The sequence below is a fragment of the Macrobrachium rosenbergii genome, chromosome 4 (genome assembly GCF_040412425.1).
Source record: "Macrobrachium rosenbergii isolate ZJJX-2024 chromosome 4, ASM4041242v1, whole genome shotgun sequence".
Classification (NCBI taxonomy): domain Eukaryota; kingdom Metazoa; phylum Arthropoda; class Malacostraca; order Decapoda; family Palaemonidae; genus Macrobrachium; species Macrobrachium rosenbergii.
This window is the reverse complement of record NC_089744.1, coordinates 64,282,183-64,302,581: the sequence shown is the minus strand read 5'-3', so window position 1 is coordinate 64,302,581 and position 20,399 is coordinate 64,282,183. Positions and strand designations below refer to the sequence as shown.

Genomic DNA, 20,399 nt, shown 5'->3' with positions numbered 1-20,399 from the left:
TACCAACTTATCATGGATTTTAACTTAACGCAGGTGGTTGTGGTCCCTAACCCCTGCTATTATGGGTTGGTAACTGTTTTCAGTTATCGGCGCCTCTGTTAGGTATGTATTGGCGCCAGTGCCCAATTATTGGTGCCGGTGAGCGGAAATCAGCGATTTTCGGTGTCGAAAATTGCCAATTTTTCGTCACTAGGCAAGTGCTGTAAAACCAGATCGCTGTTAACCGGGGACTGCCTGTATATATATTGTATATACAGGCAGTCCCCGGTTATCGGTGGGCTCGGTTATCGGCAATCTGGTTTTATGGCGCTTGTCTAGCAACGAAAATCGGTAATTTTCAGCACCAAAAATCACCAATTTCTGCTTATCAGCACTGATAATTGGGTATTGGCGCCAATACATACCTAACAGAGGCACCGATAACCAAAAATCGGCGGTTTTCGGTGCCGAAAATCACCGTTTTTCAGTTATCGGCGATTTGCGGTTATCATCACGCTGTCAGAACAGAACTCCCTCCAGTTACCAGGGACTGCCCATATATATATATATATATATATATATATATATATATATATATATATATATATATATATATATATATATATATATATATATGTATATGTATATGTATATGTATATGTATATGTATATGTATATATATATATATATATATATATATATATATATATATATATATATATATATATATATATATATATATATATATATATATATATATATATATATATATATATATATATATATATATATATATATATATATATATATATATATATATATATATATATATATATATATATATATATATATATATATATATATATATATATATATATATATATATATATATATATATATATATATATATATATATATACAGGTAGTGCTGATTACGATGATTCGACTTACGATAATTCGCTTTTATGATGGGGTTAGCAATTAATATCGATACGACAATATTTTGAAAATATGTATTTTTAAATTTTGCGGGCGACTGGCGCAGGCAACAACGTTCAATCAAGCAGTGTACAGTGTACGATACGTTGGCCTGAGAGGCTGGAATAGGTACATTAATTCAATGAGCTAACCTCACTTGCTCTTGTTGTGTCGGAAGTTAAAATAGGTCAGTGTTCGTTTGCAGTTTTTGTGCGTTTTTAAATACAGTTAGTGCATGAGTGACAATAATTCGTCTTACAATAAAATACCGGTATGACAATATTTAGAAAATATTTTTAAATTTCGAGCGGGCACAGGCAACAGCGTACACTACAGACGCCGTATAATCAGGCAGCAAGAGAGACCAACTTACAATAGACCAACTTCTTTTTCTCCATCTCTTTATTCCATCTTCTAGTTAAAAAAGTAAGAGAATGATAAAAGTATTGTTAGTAACCTTATACTCTTGTGAAAATGCGTACAACCATAAACAACCGAACGAGACTCTGTTGTTTTGCTAATAACCAAATCGGATAACAACTGTTTTGCTTGTATTTCAACCATCGTACGGTTAAACAATTATCGTAGTTATGTTAAAAATGACGTTAAGTACTGATATGTTTTTACACTACCCTTATCCGCTTTGGAGAAAAGATCGGCAAGGAAATATACTGCTACAGTAAATTTAAGTTGAAAGTTGTAGATGAAGCTGAGAAAAGAATGTTCAAGCTGCTAATGACTATAAATTATTGTGCACTGGCAACATGGATGAAACTCGACAGCAAATAAAATTGGAAAGTATTTTAATCAAAACTACTGGGCATGAAAGAACACATATTACTGCTGTTTTCACGCCGATGAAAGATAAATAGGAAAAGCTCGTAGTATGATGATGAAATCAAGAGAAAATAGCGAACGGAATCTTGATTTTTTTTTTACACAAAACAAACGGGCAGCCAACAACGTCATCTATTAACGAAAAAAATTGCTAAATTAATTTCACAACGAGACACATTTAAGTTATATTTCGACTTAAAAACACTTCATATAATGAAAAATATATATGTCCCTTATAAATAAAGTATCTAGAGATTCATTTACGCTAACTAGAAGCAAGAAATGCCCTCTGAACCGAGTTAAATGCGGCGAAATAAAGACCGCATGATAGATTCCCAAACCAAAATATTTGATCGCTATGATCGGAATTTGTTATGCAAAAGCAATATAAGAATATTTACGATTGGATACAGTGTAGTAGAGCATAACTTTTTAAAAGATCCATGGAAAAGATGCACATTCGTTATTTTGATGTTTGTATAATACGGTGTTATGTGAAAATAGAATACAGTATAATGTAGGCTAGGCTACTGTATATGATATACGAAAGTGCAGGCCAGGCCTTGTTTGTTATACAATTTCTCTTTGTACTGACTTATCATGTCATTCTGCATTGAACGTGCAGAATTAGCTGACACTAATAATTACTATACCATTTGTGTATAAAGTATACTGTGTAGTGTAGGCTAGCCTACCATATATGTATAGATGGTACTAATTCCCTAGTGTAGGCTAGGCCATATTCGAGTTACGATTTTTTCAACAAACGATGGGTTTTTTGGAACCTAACCCCATCGTAAGTAGGGGAATACCTGTATTATATATATACTGTATACATACAGGTAGTCCTCGGTTATCGGCAGGGGTTCCGTTCTGAGGGTGTGATAACCAAAAATCGCCGCTAACCGAAAATCGGCGATTTGCTGGGCTTGTTGGCGCCGAAAAGCACCAATTTTCAGTTATCAGCGCCTCTGTTAGGTATGTATTGGCGCCAATGTCCAATTATTGGCGCCGATAAGCGGAAATCAGCGATTTTCGGCGCCGAAAATTGCCAATTTTTCGTCGCTAGACAAGCGCCGTAAAACCAGATCGCCGTTAACCAGGGACTGCCTATATATATGTATATATATATATATATATATATATATATATATATATATATATATATATATATATATAGTAAACCCCCCATATTCGCGTTCTCACGATTCGTGGACTCACGCATGTGCGGGTTTCTCTGTGGAACATATCTACCCATTATTTGTGGGAAAATTCGCCCATTCACGGTATTTTTCACTGAGAAATATTCACTGATCACTGTATTTTCATATTTTCATGAATAAATTCACTTTATGTGATGAAACTATGAAAATACTCAGGTATAAGCATTTTTACAGGGTTTTTCTTGTGTTTAAACTATCAAAATGGCCATTTCTAAGTGTTTTTAGGGGGGTTTTAAGTATTCGTGGATTTTAGCTATTCGCAGGGGGGTGCAGTACGCATCCCCCGCGAATACGGGGTTCATTGTATATATATACACAAGCAGTCCCTGGTTATCGGCAGGGTTCCGTTCCTGACAGCATGTCGATAACCAAAAATCGACGCTAACCGAAAATCGGCGATGATAGCACTGATCCCTGATTATCGACAACGATAACTGGGGATCAGCACCACCGATAACCGGTTATCGGCGCCAGGAATCAGTGTTGAAAATCTGGTTATCATCATCGCTAGACAAGTGCCGTAAAACCAGATCGCCAATAACCGGGGACTGCCTGTACAGTAGACCCCCCGTATTTGCGTTCTCATGATTCGCGGACTCATGCATTCGCGGGTTTCTCTGTGGAACATATCTAGCCATTATCCGCGGAAAATTCGCCCATTCGCAGTATTTTTCAATGAGAAATATCCACTAATTTCTGTATTTTTTCATCTAATTATCATGGATAAATGCACTTTTTGTGATAAAACTATTAAAATACTCAGGTACAGGTATTCCCCTACTTACGATGGGGTTAGGTTCCAAAAAACCCATTGTTTGTTGAAAAAATCGTAACTCGAATATGGCCTAGCCTACACTAGGGTAATCAGTACCATCTACAGTATTCATATATGGTAGCCTAGCCTACACTACACAGTATACTTTATACATATATGGTATAGTAATTATTAGTGTCAGCTAATTCTGCAGGTTCAATGCAGACTGACATGATAAGTCAGTATAAAGAGAAATTGAATAACAAACAAGGCCTGGCCTGCACTTTCGTATATCATATACGGTAGCCTAGCCTACATTATACTGTATTATATTTTCACATAACACCGTATTATACAAACATCAAAATATCGAATGTGCATCTTTTCCATGGATCTTTTAAAAAGTTATGCTTTACTACACTGTATCAAATCGTAAATATTCATATATTGCTTTTGCATTATAAATTCCGATCATAGCTATCAAATGTTTTGGGTTGGGAAATGATGACGCGGTCTTTATTTCGCCGCATTTCACTCGGTTCAGAGGGCATTTCTTGCTTCTAGTTAGCGTAAATGAATCTCTAGATACTTTATTTATAAGGGACATATATATTTTTCGTTATACGAAGTGTTTTTAAGTCGAAATATAACTTAAATATGTCTCGTTGTGAAATTAATTTAGCCATTTTTTTCGTTAATAGATGACGTTGGCGGCTGGCCGTTTGTTTTGTGTAAAAAAAAAATCAAGATTCCGTTCGCTATTTTCTCTTGATTTCATCATCATACTACGAGCTTTTCCTATTTATCTTTTATCAACGTGAAAACAGCAGTAATATGTGTTCTTTCATGCCCAGTAGTTTTGATTAAGATACTTTCCAATTTTATTTGCTGTCGAGTTTCATCCATGTTGCCAATGCACGATAATTTATAGTCATTACTCATTAGCAGCTTGAACATTCTTTTCTCAGCTTCAGCTACAACTTGCAGCTTAAATTTACTGTAGCAGTATATTTCCTTGCCGATCTTTTCTCCAAAGCGGATAAGGGTAGTGTAAAAACATATCAGTACTTAACGTCATTTTTAACATAACTACGATAATTGTTTAACCGTACAATGGTTGAAATACAAGCAAAACAGTTGTCATCCGATTTGGTTATTAGCAAAACAGCAGAGTCTCGTTCGGTTGTTTATGACTGTACGCATTTTCGCAAGAGTATAAGGTTACTAACAATACTTTTATCATTCTCTTACTTTTTTAACTAGAAGATGGAATAAAGAGATGGAGAAAAAGAAGTTGGTCTATTGTAAGTTGGTGTCTCTTGCTGCCTGATTCTACGGCAATTGTAGTGTACGCTGTTGCCTGTGCCCGCTCGAAATTTAAAAATATTTTCAAAATATTGTCGTACTGGTATTAATTGCTAACGCCATCATAAACTCGAATTATCGTAAGACGAATTATCGTCACTGGTGCACTACCTGTATTTACAAACGCACAAAAATTGCAAACGAACACTGACCTATTTCAACTTCCAACACAACGAGAGCAAGTGAGGTCAGCTCATTGAATTAATGTACCTATTCCAGCCTCTCAGGCCAACGTATCGTACACCGTACCCTGCCTGATTGTACATTGTTGCCTGCGCCAGTCGCCCGCGAAATTTAAAAATACGTATTTTCAAAATATTGTCGTATCGATATTAATTGCTAGCCCCATCGTAAAAGTGAATTATTGTAAGTCGAATCATCGTAACTCGAGCACTACCTGTATATGCATTTTTACAGGGTTTTTCTGTGTTTAAACTATCAAAATGGGCAGTTCTAAGTGCTTTTAGAGGGATTTTAAGTATTCGCGGATTTTAGCTATTTGCGGGGGGGTGTGGGACGCATCCCCCGCAAATACGGGGGGTTCACTGTATGTGTGTGTGTGTGTGTGTATAGAAGCAGTTCCCGGGCATCGACAGGGGTTCCATTCTAACAGTGTGATGATAAGTGAAAATTGCCAATTTTTGGTTATCAGCACCTCTGTTAGGTATGTATCAGCGCCAATGCACGATTACCGCTTAGAAAGCAGCACGTATCGCCACCAAAAATTGCCGGTTTTCGTCGCTAGACAAGTGCCGAAAAACCGGATTGCCAATAACCCAGCGCATCGATAACCAGGGACTGCCTGCATATATATATATATGTATATGTATATATGTATATTTTAATGATTTAACAGTTACTCCCCGTTTCTAGCAGTATCGCTCATGCTAAGAGCTCTCATGTAATTATTTTCCTTGTTTATGTTAATGACTTTGTTTTATTTCCTAGTAAGTTGATAGTTTTGTTGATGATTAAACTCTTCTTATCTCTTCTTTATTTGTCTCACGGCCAAACTATTATTTGCACCTGATCTATAAAATGAAATTTAAACTAAACCATTTTTTTTCCTAATATTTTGGCATTCAAATTACGGTACAGTAGTATATTAAATTTGTTACAGAGAGCTCTCACGACTTAAGTTCGTTAATAAGATTAGGTGTTTTATTATTGTTTAGAATATTGATTCTTGTATATTTATTATAATGAGGGTATAATTTTCATGGTTTTGGGTGCTTCTCTATGTGTTTTTTCTTGACAGAGTTTAAGGGCAGGTTATCCCTTTGCTTCATCATGGCTTTCCTGTGTTTTTTCTATTTATGCTATTGAGGCTAAAATTCATGCAAACCAAGTTAATGTCTTTGCTTTTATATAGCCTCTAAGCATTTGATGGACATTCCACATTTCCTGTGTCTCACTGAGATCAGCAACCTGATACTGGTTATTCTAGTGACTGTTTGTTTCCTTAACTTGTGTATATATTTCCCCTGATTCCTTTACTTGGGGCTAGGCTGTATGTTTATTCTCCTTAGCCTCCTTTATCCATTTTCCTTCAAGTGGAGGCTTCTTTAGGGCATCATCTTGCCTGTCATAATGCATATGTGAACAAAGGACTTTCTATGTGGAACACTTAAACCATTAGTGGTTTCTTTCAGCTTGGATGGTTTGGCAATGCAAGGCTATGTCAACTGAGAATTTGTATATTTGGAAGCATTAAGAACACTTTGAATAGTTTTCATATTTAAAAGTTAATTGTAAGAAAATAAAATTTTTTTGAGGCAACATGCTATTCTTGTAGATCTCAAGTTTTTGCTTGGTGTTTTTATTTATTCTTTGACCTTGAATGAAACATTTTATGCTAAGCTAATTGAGTTTCACAACTTGAAAATTATTCTAATGAAGTGGAGTCTTTGTAGGTGTTATGTGTGCAGCAGTTTTAATTAAGAGGTTATTAGTAGATATAAAACAAGCATATTAACTGCACATTGCTCTTTTATATTATTGATGACTGATATAACACTAGGCTTATTCTTTATGTCCTATCACATAACTGGAAATATCCATTGTCTGTTGCTGTACTGTATTTTTGTATTTTGGTTCCCTTTCACAAAACCAAACATGAAAAGGTAAGAAAAATTTTTACAATTGGACATATGCATTAGAGAAAATAATAGATATATATTTTAGACTTGAAATTTTCATTACTCGACAGTCATTTTAAGCCAATGACTGTATTTCTCCGTCTGTTAAATTGCTATTGTGCAAAATGAATGTTTTGATGTTTGATTTCAAACCCCTTTTATGTTAATCAGTTGATAAACAGGCCAGTATACCAAACATTCATAAATCTAAAGCTAAGGTTAAATTATTGAAAGTGTAGAAATAACACATATACCACCTACTGGGCTCCCCAGCATAGCCTTGGTGTTATCCTAATTGCATTAGAAAGTAGATTAAAAAGTAAAAGACTTGAGACCTCCTCATGGAGGTCAGATTCCAGATGTGCCCAACGACCATCCATTTCTGCAGTAATTAAGCCTTGCATTGTTATGGATATAGGGTCTGAGGTTGATGGACGGTCACAAAAAGCATTTTGCTTTGAAGAAAGAATAATTATACATGAATATGGTTGCAATGTTCAAGAGTTTAACCAGACCACTGAACCTAAGTCTTTGGCTCCCATGGAAAGGATGAGGAATCAAAGGAAAGGTTAAATGATCTAATTCCTCAGAGTTTATGAAATACTAAAAATAAAACTTCAAAGATCCAGACTGATTGGGTGAGTTAGGATGGCCAAATCTGTGAAAGATTTGGACCTTTGCAAAATTCATAATAGACTAGCTTGTGCATTACTATCTATGATATAAGACACAACCCTATTTTGCCTTGTTTATCTCATAATAAACACAGTAATAATAGAAAATTTATATAAAAGAATTATAATAGATTCTTAGTCAAGTTTAATTTTTAGAATATTTATTTTATAAGAGGAAGAGAGAGAGACTGTTCTAACAAGGCAAATACTGTTTTTGCCTGTTTTCTAATGATGCGCACATGTTTATAATGATAAAATTAATATAAAAGTACCTGTAATGCACACATTCTGATTCCAATTTAATAAAGATAAATTACTTTATGAGAAAGAGAGAGAATTTCTCCTAAGGTAACCATTTTATATTCATAGATTTCTGTGTTCCTTAATTTGTCATATTTTCTTTAAACAGGCAGTACAGTATCATATTGTATAATCACATTAATTACTTAAATACTTTTGCATATCCCTTGAGGGTTTTACCTTGCATTTATTGTTTTAGCATTAATTTTTAAATGTTACTGAAAACAACCTAAAACTTGATTTTCTTAATTGTACTAGTTTCTGCATAAAAAAAAGCCCCCAGAAAAATGCATCATGGTCTTCACAAAACCTGGATCTTTGAAGCCATACTTCCCATAATTATTATTGAAATTCTTTCTCAGTACTTGGCAAAAGCTTAGTCTTGGGAGCAGCTTGCTGAAGCATGAGCCAAAGACCCTTTTGACTTTCATGGCAAGGTTATTGGCGATTCTCTTTTGAGGTTTAATATTTTGGAGATAGATGATAGGTACCTGTATCTGTTGTTGGGAGAAAAAAGGTACAGATTCAGAAAATGAAGTTCTATCATGCCCTATGTATGATCGTTTTACTTAGCAAAATCCCATTTATATGTCTTCTAGCATGATTTATAGCAGAAACTACTTCAGTAAGCTACCTCTTTATATAGTAGAATAATCTTTCCTCATAGTGTGATTTATCGTATTACACAGGTTTCTGCATGTGATGGCAGTTTCCAAAGATGGGTTTGCATTGCATACAAGTACTCTTACATCAGTATTATGATGTTTATTTATAAGTAGAAATTTTTTAGCCTAGTATCATTTACTTTTATTTTAGGAGTACATACACTGAATAGTTATAGAGCTCGTCATTTGTTTATTGTCTCTTTTACTTTGAATGTTAACTAATAGTTTTGTCAGCAGAACGGGATCCAGTCAGCATTGAACGTAGCAACCTTGTCAATATCTGCAAACTGGTGGTCAAAGAATTGATAGAATCATCACTTAAGTTTGGTCGTATGCTAGACTCAGACTCTGTACCTCTTCAGCATTTTTTTATTGTATTAGAACATGTGCTAAGGCATGGACTGAAGCCAAAGAGAGTGAGTATTGTTCTGGTTTTTTTTTTTTTAAATGAAATATAATTGAAGAAAATCTAGTACAGTATAGCACTGCAACATTTGTGGGTAAATTTGGTATTTGTAATTTGAATTACTTATATTATGGACAGACTTGAATTACTTATATTATGGACAGACTGTATATTGTGAATGCCATTAATTAGAATTTTTTTTAAAATGTGTCACCACTGTAAATTATTCTTCAGGGTATTTTGGGACCAAAAAAGGAACTTTGGGATCTTTTCCAACTGGTAGAGAAGTGGAGTTATGAAGCTCAAGACATAACTGCTAGTGTGCGTAACCTGCCTACTGTAAAGTAAGTCCTGAAAACCTTGCATGTGTATTTATTTTTTATACCATTTCTGAAATAGTGTTGCTTAGCTAATAATTAGTTAATTTCATAAAGTATGGTTGTGATGAAAAGTTTGCACATATTGTGTCTGTAATTTATGCACATTTTTTGTCCATAAGTTATACAATACGCATTTTTTGCCCATAAGTTATACATACCTCTTATTTGTGTACAGTATCAGTAATGGGTTGTACTGTGTGTGAGGTTAGGAAGTGAGTCATTCTTAATACAAAAAACATTTGAGATATTTTTTAGGCAAGTGTTTCACAACTACAGGTAGTCCCCAGTTATCGGTGGCCTCTGTTATCGGCGATCTGGTTTTACGGCACTTGTCTAGCGACGACAATAACTGGTTTTTCGGCACCGATGTTCGCTTATTGGCGCTGATATCCAAAGATCGGCGCCAGTACTCATCTAACAGAGGCGCTGATCCCCGCTTATCAGCACCAATATCCGCTTATCAGCGCGGATAAATGCCGATACTTGTCAGTTTCCAGTTATCGCGATTTTCGGTTATTGTCACACCATCAGGAACGGAACCCCCTCCGATAACTGGGGACTGCCTGTAGAGGGAACCTCTTTACTAAGTAACAAATGCCACTCATTATTTGGGTATTTATTTTTTTATCATGTCTGTACAGTATCGCTATATTTGTATAAAGTCTCAGTAATGATGCTTTATTTATTATGATGTTAAGACGTGCAGATAAATTTTTTTTGTTTATTAGAACAAGGAGAAGAAAAGATAATTTAGTCAAGATGTATTGCCATCTTCCAAAATGGTAACAGGTCATAAGAGTATAAGTAATTTATTATGCCTTTTTGCTGGTAATGTTATTTGGATTTATTATGATTATTTTTAAATATTTGCGTTACTGTATTTGTTTTGCAGTACAAATTTTAGGCAGATAAATAGCGTAGTTATAAACGGTGTTACACTTATTTTTATTGAGTGGGCATGTTTATTTTTTTGCAAGGAAAAGTAGTAAAATTTTATCATGTGAATTTTTTGTGCAATTAATATGCTAAGGTATTTAACATGGGGTCTAAAGAGGTCTGGAGGGGAATGAGGCAGACAGAAGCGGAATGAACATGGTGTTCATGCATCAGCTGGTTATGGTATTTACTGTAAGATAGATCATAGACCCTCTAAAATTAAGATACTGTCTGCTGTAAAACAAATGCAGAGCATAATGTTGGGGGTCATGTGAGAAAGCTTTTAAGCATGGCAAGATATTTTCTTCAGACTGTAAATTCTTGTGGCTGGGTTACAAAACAAAATGTGATCCCTTCTTGAGCATCTCTCCTGCTAAGTCACATGTAGCCTGAACAGAAAAAGAAAATCCTGATACCACCAGCACATTTACCTTTGGGATCAAGTCTCCCTTGAAGGTAAATATGCTGCTTTTACTTCTTTGATTTTAGGGGAAGATTCTCCAGTAATGTAAGTGCAGTACTGAGGGAGAAGTTCATCGTTCTTCCGCATTTTGTAATAATAAGATAGAGAAAAACCAGTTTTCCCCTCCATAAGATAAAATAATAGGATACATATCTATAATAAACTGCTAGTAGTTGAAGAATGTGCTACTAATCCAGCAGTACAAAAGACTTTGGATGTATGCAACATGAAGAAATTTATTGCTGAAATTCTTAAGGACCTCAGCAAGTTGCACGAGAAATTGCAGACACTGTATATGTAAACCAAATATTATAAGAAAATTTTAAAAAATAGCAGGAACCTAAACAAATTTGGGGTATCAGACAGGAAGAATGGTTTTAAAGAAAAATGTAAAAAGGATTTTTGCTCTTACATTTTTCTTCTGACGTAATTGTCAAGGTTTGAAAAATAGATATGTGTACAGGAGACCTTGTGAGACTTAAATATCACTGTCGTAAGAAATGTGTCAGTGATAGGATGAATGACACACACGTAGTAAGTCATGGTGGAAATCTTTTGTATGTTTGCCTTGATAACCCTCAAATACCATTAAACCTGCTAACTTCTCTTCAGGCAGGGTAATAGAAGTTAACCATAAGCTATACCATCTTCTCTCTCTACCCTACCTCTCAATATTACCATCATACACAATGCCATAGTTAAATTGATTAGTCAGCTACTTCATTCAGTTTCTTACCAACATCATGAACAGTGGACATCCTTTTCTGTGGCATCTTTTGAATACTGTTTTAGAGACCTAACTACACACGGACATACACATTTCCACACTCAAACAGGTACAGGGAGTCCCTGGTTAACGGCAGGCTCGGTTAACAGCGACCCGGCGACGAAAATCAGCAATTTTCGGCGCCGAAAATCGCCGATTTCCGCTTAACAGGGCTGATAATTGGGCACTGGCACCGATACATAGCTAACAGAGGCGCTGATAAGCCCCAAAAAAGTGCCGAAATTGCCGATTTTTGGTTATTATCACACCCTCAGAACAGAACCCCCGCTGATAACCGGGGACTGCCTGTACTGTGTTTGCACTGATGTATCATTAGCAAGCTCAAATTGCCAGGCAGTTTTCAGCTGATGAACATTTGATGATTGGCATTGAGGGGCACACCAATCTTTGAATTTCAAGGAATGATCAAAATTGAGTTTTTGACAGTTTTGGACTGTGATTCTAAATAAACATATCCTAAAGTGTTATTGCTCAAAAAAAAATTTTAGATGGGTTTATTGACAATTTGGTTCATCACTTTTCTTGCCCTGTGGGCAGCGAATTGTTGCAAAACTTGTAAATAATTTTCTAATCCTGTTTAGTTTGAATTAATTGATACATTGTACTTGCATTACCCACTAAAATATCTCCTTTTTCTCTAGTGATGGCATTGAGGGAAATGTAAGATCAGAGTAACTCATTCAAAATTTCTGTTCCTCTCGGCACGTGTTGAAGTGGCACCTCACAATTACTTTACCAAACAATTTACACCCATAATTTGTATTTCTAGACCTATTTTTAATTTTGTATTTCTTGACTTATTTTTACAGTAAAATAACCACAATATGTACAGTAAATCAATATGCTATACAGGCAATCCCCATTTATCGGCGGGCTCGGATACTGGCGATCTAGTTGTACGGTGCTTGTCTAGCTATGAAAATTGGCAATTTTCAGCGCTGAAAATCACCAATTTCCGCTTATTGGCGCCGATAATTGGGCATTGGCACCAGTACATACCTAACAGAGGCCCCAGTAACCAAAAATTGGCGATTTTGGGTGCTGATAAGCTCCGAAAATCAATGAAAAATCATGATTTTCAGTTATCGGCAATTTTCAGTTATTGTCATGCCATCAGAATGGAACCCCCACTGATAACTGGGGAGTGCCTGTATACAGATACTGGCAGTCCCTGGTTATCGGCGGGCTCAGTTATCGATGATCTGGTTTTACGGGGCTTGTCTAGCAATGAAAATCAGCAATTTTCGGCACCGAAAATCGCCAATTTCTGCTTATCGCTGCCTGTAATTGGGTACTGGTGCCGATACATACCTAATAGAGGCGCCGTGCGATTTTCGGTTACTGTCACGCTGTCAGAACAGAACCCCTGCCGATAACTGATCGGACTGCCTGTATACAGACATATGCAGATGAATAGCAATCTTCCTCATTACCATTCCGGTTTTGTATGAAATATATGTTATTATGAGTGAAATAATTTACGAGTCAATTTATTTTTTTGACAAATGGTAAAAATAGAATGAATATTATGTTTTATTTCTTCAGGATATCTTTACAGGGTGTCTATTCATGAATAAAAAAAATATGCAAGTACAGTATATGGTAACATTTCCTTCGGACATGTCGTAGTGGCACAGTGTACTTCGTGAGTCATGTCACACCCTGCTTTTTAGTACATTTCTGAGTACAATTTTTTCTGTCATAATAGGAGCAAAGAAGAGATGTATTATAAGAGGTTTATATGCACTATGAGAATTGAAGAGATAAAAGAAATCAGAACAAAAGCAAGTCTCCATTGGAGATATCTCATGAATGTCAATCACCCAAGAGAAAACCAAGCAGGTAGCACATTTCTTTTCGTCCAATTATTTTGTAAATTTCAGGGGATGTTTCTTATATGAAGAAATACTTTAACTGCAGATATCAGCATGCAGATATCAGCATTCTACCTATCATAGTTTCATAGTTATTACAAGATAAGCAAAATTTTTTGTTGCTGTTTTATGAAAACTTATATTTCAAAAAAAGTAATCAAACATACCTCTAAGAAGAAAGAACAAAATTCGGGGAAACTTACACACCATGTAGTATAACTACAGTACAGTATATATCTTTGGTCTCCCATAAGGAAAACTTTTTGAATTCATCTTTTTGTGCGTATGTATATTATGTATGAAAAAGACATCAATTTCTTTCAGTTGTAAAATTTATAGACTTAAAGGTCAAATTTTGTTATTTCTTTACTCATGTATTTTCAGTATTAATTGTTTCATAATCGGTAAAAATTTAAAGAAAAACCCTTCAATCATAAGGCAGCAATGCTTGCATACTTTATAATGGGGCCAAATGCCATGGGCAGGCACCTTAATGTAACCACTCTCTCATAATTGTTAACACCAACACACCAGGACAAAGGTTACCATAGTTCTGCCATGAAAAACTTAATTTTATGAATTAGAATAATTAAGTGAAACGGTACTAAACAATTCCAAACTGTAGATGGTACCCTATGATTTCTTTAGTGGAACCATACATGCAGTTGGTATAAACTTGATTCCAAAATCTGCAGGTATATTCAGATTATGGCCAGTTTTTGGTGGTTATCAGAACTTTAAATTTCACACTGAGCCACTTGGTTTCATAGACACCAAACCCAAGAAAATTATATATAAAAATGCAGATACAGTAGCAGTTTTATAGTTCATTAGAATCAGCTAGATGTCAATATTGGGCATATTTTGTTTTGTCCATTAAGAGCAAAACCCTCCTTTTACAGTGTGGAAGAAACAAAGAAAATAAGAGGATAAATATATGCTTAGTCTTCCACCAGTGTTACTAATGAATGGTCACAAGGTCACTGATTCTGCATAAGTGAATCATTGGTTGGTTATTACTGCAGTATGAGGTATGTAGTGGGGAGTTGGGGAGTTTAGTTTTACACAGTTATATGCCTGAAGAGACATCAAGCAGCATCAACAAGAACATGAAAAGTTTAATACAGTACTGTATACATCTGCCAAATATCTGAAGACAATGACAGCCTGCTTTGGCACCAGCTGGTTCACCGTTGAGTCAACTACAGTACTCCTTTCCAGCTGGTGGTAGTGAAGTTGCATTTATTTTAATACATCACTCATTGCTTCGTGAATGTATACAGTACTGACTAAGTTCTTAATAGTAGGGAGTTTGAGAAGTTGCTGTCTCCATTGTCATCCAACCTTTCTCTTTTGGCCATCCTGAAATATCGATCATTAAGTAGCTATTGATTTCATCCACATCAGCTGTAATAGTGGAAGGCCTCGCTCCTGTGGGAATACCAGAAGTTTTATATTGTCCAGTGAATGAGTCTATTATCTGTGAATAGTGTACACTACATTGGGTATTACATGATAAAGAAACGTGTGTATTTATGGAGCATAGAAAGCAGACTAAATTGTATTTACTTGTCTTATCAGGACCCACATTGGGAGAGCGCGTGCATGGCTTCGTTTGGCGTTAATGCAGAAGAAACTGGCTGACTATTTTCGATTGTTGATCGAGAGGAGGGATGACTTGTTAACTGAATTCTATGAACCGGGTGCTCTGATGTTGGCTGATGAATCTATTGTCATTATGGGTCTTTTGGTAGGCCTGAATGTTATAGATTGTAACCTGTGTGTTAAGGTGAGTATTTTTTTCCACTTTTTTTTTTTTAAACAATCATTGACATGCAATGACTCATGTTTTGTTATCATGTATGTGTTATTTATTTATTTTTACAGAAACATATTTTCTTGGGGTGTAAATGGTTTTGTTTAGAGTATATTTTAAACTCAGGCACTGTACAGTAATAATGGAAATAATAACCAAATACTGTATTTAATCAATTTTTTTTATTCTAACAAGGAATGGGCCTGAATGTTATTTTTGCTGTGCCCCTGATAGCATATGCAGTCTACATGTGATTATATTATGATATATCAGCCTTCTTTGTTTTATAGGGTCAGATAAATTTTGAATGAATAAATGATGCAACGTTTTTCATTTTCTCAACAGGAGGAAGATTTAGATAGCCAAATGGGTGTCATTGATTTTTCACTCTACCTGAGAAATTCAGGTGCAGATTCTAGCCCTGATGATGTTCCAGAACAGACAGATATGACAAAAGTCCTTGATCAAAAAAATTACATTGAAGAACTTAATCGTCATCTCAAGTAAGTGTTAGGTCCTCATTGTAGCCCTTCCTCATTCTTCAGCTTTGCCGTAGGTTGGATTAATATTAATTAAACTGGTGTCATGTAATGTGTTCATCCAACATGCAGATCACTAACTTACAAGAACATATTCTCTATGTTTGAGAAGCAGATCAGTGAAAAATGTACATAACCAAGCACTTTCATTTCCTGATATTTTTAGACATACCTCCCACTTCCTAACTTTTCTTTGCCAGTTTCAGTTGTCATTGCCAAGTGCAGTAATAACAGTGGGTACTTTCTTGCTAATCTTTCACCTATTATATTACAATATGATTAAGATTATTGTAACACCAGTGCACCATCACTACCCTTCATTGGAGATAAGGAACCTGTTAGTGAACTTATTCGTGATCTCTTACTTCATTGGCTTTTAGGCATCAGTGTCACCTACTGCTGCTTGCTCCATACAGTTAAGTTTGCTGCAAGTCTCAGTAATACTTGATTTTTAAAAGACATGTTATTAACCGTACTTTATCCCTTACTTATCATGTGGGGCTACATGAGGGAAGATTGCATAGATTATTAACATCCAAAGCCTTGGCAATAGTTTTGACATTTCCAGACCTTGGAATACTCACTGCAATAACTCAAACTGTATCAGTAATGATAAAAAGCATCAGTTGTATGATTGAAACGTATATCTTGTGAATGATTAGGGTATGTCAATAGGTCCAGTCAGTTTTACTTTCAGGTATAGTAAGAATGGCATTATGGTAATCTAAACAAATAAAACCCTTTGATAAAGGGCAGAGGTAATGAAAGAGGTGTATGTAAGGGAAGATGGTGTGTTTTCCTCTTCTGTTGACATTGATGCTCCCATGCTGTCAACTGCAACTTTTAACTGTGAGAGGAGATGGAAAGATCATGGCATCCCTAAAACATGAGATCAGTGTAGTAACAAGACCATTTCACACTGGGACACAACCTTTGTATTTCTCGAGGATGTGAAGTGATTATATATGTAAACTTTATCTCATATTTACACTAAATTAGTATGCAAATGAGTAAAATGCATTAGATGTTTTACTCTACAGTGTAATTCTGTATGAAAAGAATTCCAAAATATCATTGGGAATTTTAGTCATATGTATTTTCCAAAGGAGGTTTAGTTAGATTTAAAATTATCTCTAAATAGAAAAATATCTACAGTAGAAAGACAAATACAATTAGGTCATATTTTTAGTGCTTTAGTAGCTCAAAGCTTTTACTGTAGTATGATGAGATTAGTGGCTTGCTGTTAGTTGGAGACTGGAATCTACATTAGGGATGTCATTTTCCTTGGAATAGAGTAATCACCTCCATACATTTGATTTTGTTAACAGTGCTTTTTCTTCTGTTTCCTTCTAAATCATGCAGAAAAAACTTTGGCTTGAACTCTTATTTAGAACTTTTGTTGCAGCTTTTCCACTCATGCAAGTTATCAGTCTCTATCCAAGCTTCTTCAACATTGTTTGTACCAACTTTATTTCTTGTCTCCCAAGATGTATTTTCTCATCACATCCTCCACACAACTGTGTCCATTTCTGTGTGGCCACTGAGGTCCCCTCCTATCAGTATTCCCTCTGATTGTGGCATTTCTGTTGTTGAGTCTGATGAGCATTCCTGAAGTCTTTTCACCTTCTGGTCTTCATGATTATGGTTATTTTAGTGATAATATTCATAATTTTGACCCCTCATTTAAGATCAGTTCCTACAGGCTAGCACTGTAAGAGCTAAGTCATGTGGTTGGAGTTGTGTCCCATGGATGTCCGTGTCCCAACTTATGATAGTGAATGAACTTTGTAACTGGAATCCTTTATAATCAGGATACTGTGGGCCAGGCTGGTAGCTGTCTGCTTTTGTGATACATTAGGTCATGTCTATGAGCATTGTGTTTTTCTTTTTGAAAACTGTACATTACCTAGGATTTTGTATGTTGCTCAATCCTGTGCATAAAAATGCTTAGCATTTCAAAATTTAAGTAACTGTACACCCTTGCCACAAATGAGTTTGTTTTCAAAGGAACTTTTTTATTTATTAATACAGGCAGTCCTCAGTTTATGACGTGGGTTCCTTTCTTACACCGGCCGCGTCGTAAGCCGAAAATCATCATAAACCGAAAAATTGTCAAAAATTGTCAGAAATCCTAAGAAAACCTTACGTTTAATGCTCTGGGTGTATTGAAAACAATGTAAACTGTATTTTTATTGAGTTTTTCATGAAACAAACCCTCCAGATTTTTATTATTCTGCCGTTTTAGAGCCATATTTATTCCGTCGGATCAGCGTACGACGCGTCGTAACCCTGGAACATGCGTCGTAAACTGGGAAATAATTTCTGATGAATATATTTGAAAAGCGTCATAACCTCGGAATGTTGTAAGCCGGACCCGTTGTAACCCAGGGACTGCCTGTACTGTATACATGTTGGATAAAAATTGTATTAGGTTAAGAAAATGCATAAAATGTATTGAAAATATTTATTTGATCTTTATAACAATGTGTGTGATTATAGTTCTTTTTTTAAATAATTCTTTTGTTCGATTTTTCTCCAGCGCAACAGTTACTAATCTTCAGGCAAAGATGGAGGCATTAACAACTACAAATGCACTCATGAAAGAAGACTTGGCCATTGCTAAAAACTCTATCATTCACCTTCAAGAAGACAATGATCGTTTGCGTAAAGACAAAGGCCTTCCTACTCAGCAGCAACAAGAAGAAATAGAGAGAGAGGTTGGTATTACAATCATACTTGCAGTCAGAACATTTATTTATTGTATTTTATCTGTTTCCGATTGTATGATGTAATGATGCACATTGTTCACTTAAAGAAATTCCATTTCTGATGTGAGTAAGACTGAGAATAGACTTAAATGTCATAAGAATGTAGTTTACAGGTTGCATAACAGTTACACCTCCTTACTAGTTGATTTTTAGTCCCAATTACATGTTCAAGGGCTTTTTCTTTAGTACAGCATTACTGTTTAGGCATGGGAGTTAATCAGAGTAAGAGAAATAAATTCTGTTATGAACTTTAAAAGGCCATAGAAATGCACTTTATGGCTGTGTAGTTTTGAATAATTTTTTCATGTTCTTTAGCCAGCGTAGCTAAGTAGATGCTCATGGAATGCATACATTTCATAACCTGTGGTGCATTCTTATTGTGGAAGGTACTTTGTTTACAGTATATAAATTATTATAGAAAATTACATATGTAAGTGGTAGACAGTTTTGGAAAGGAAGATAAAATATTATAAAATCATTAAATGCCTTTATAAAACTCGCTGCCTTACTGTATTACTATCTATTGGTGGGACTGTGGTTTATAATTGTTGAAGCATACATGTCTCTTAATATTCAGAGGTTAGTACATTTTTTCAATTACAGTAGTATATTTTTTCCAGTCACCCTCTTGTACAAAGTATTTTTACTACAGCTTTAGTAGTTTTATCATGAACCCAGTTAACTTAAGTCCTCTATTGTACCATGACTGTTGGTTCATGTGTTATTGTATTTTTCTCCTTTTTTTCAGTGTATTCATATCAAGTAAAAATCATTGTCATATATATACTATTTCAGTGGGGTACAGGCCGACACAAACAAGGTTCCCCTAAAGATGTCTCAGCTTGCAAGAAGGCATGATAATATAAATCTCCTCTTTAATGGTGGTAGACCTGCATCTTGAAAAGCTGAAGGTTGAATGATTTGGGAAATAATTGAGTGGCTAAGAATTCCAAGTCTGGAAGTGAATTATATGAGATTGATCTGAGTGGTTAACCCATAAGCTTGTAACTTCCATATGGATTCTCAAAGATATTCAGGTACTTACATCTGTCATGCCACCTAGAATAAAAACCCTCTGGCAGATGAGGTGCCAGTCATTTGTGAACCTGACTTGGGGATTTGACACTCATTAAGCTTGGTCATTATTAGTTGCAACCTTTAGTAGCGGTGGGATACCACTTCAGTTGAGGATTGCCAGATTAATTTTCTTCATCATTTCCTCCTCTCTCCAGTCATTATGTTATTCCTCAAGACATAAACTTTTAGGAGCTTGTTGCCTTTATATGTTATTGAGTACGGTCCTCTCCAACATTTCTTTTTAAGGTATTGTTTTGTCTTACAGTTACAGCTCCTTAGTTTGATGTGATTCTTAGGGTTTCATCCTTAAAGATGTGACTACCTGTATCTTTAGAGCCTTTGGTTACATTGTTTATCTCAATCCCAGCAGCTCTCAAATGGACCTCTTGCAATTAGTCAATTAAGGGGTTTTTAGCAGCATGATCCTTTCAAAATAAATT

At 35.3% G+C, this 20,399-nt stretch overlaps 1 protein-coding gene across 7 annotated transcripts in view; it reads left to right on the top strand.

Annotated features, from left to right (window-relative positions):
- The window catches only part of LOC136835256 (RUN and FYVE domain-containing protein 2-like), a 126,638-nt gene that overhangs the window by 56,452 nt on the left and 49,787 nt on the right, over positions 1 to 20,399 (top strand). For all 7 annotated transcript variants that reach the window (XM_067098590.1, XM_067098571.1, XM_067098546.1 and 4 more), the window contains exons 3-7: positions 9,151 to 9,329; positions 9,554 to 9,663; positions 15,341 to 15,548; positions 15,921 to 16,078; positions 18,654 to 18,831. In XM_067098590.1, coding sequence (XP_066954691.1) covers positions 9,151 to 9,329; positions 9,554 to 9,663; positions 15,341 to 15,548; positions 15,921 to 16,078; positions 18,654 to 18,831 — 833 coding nt within the window. The remainder of the gene's footprint in view (positions 1 to 9,150; positions 9,330 to 9,553; positions 9,664 to 15,340; positions 15,549 to 15,920; positions 16,079 to 18,653; positions 18,832 to 20,399) is intronic.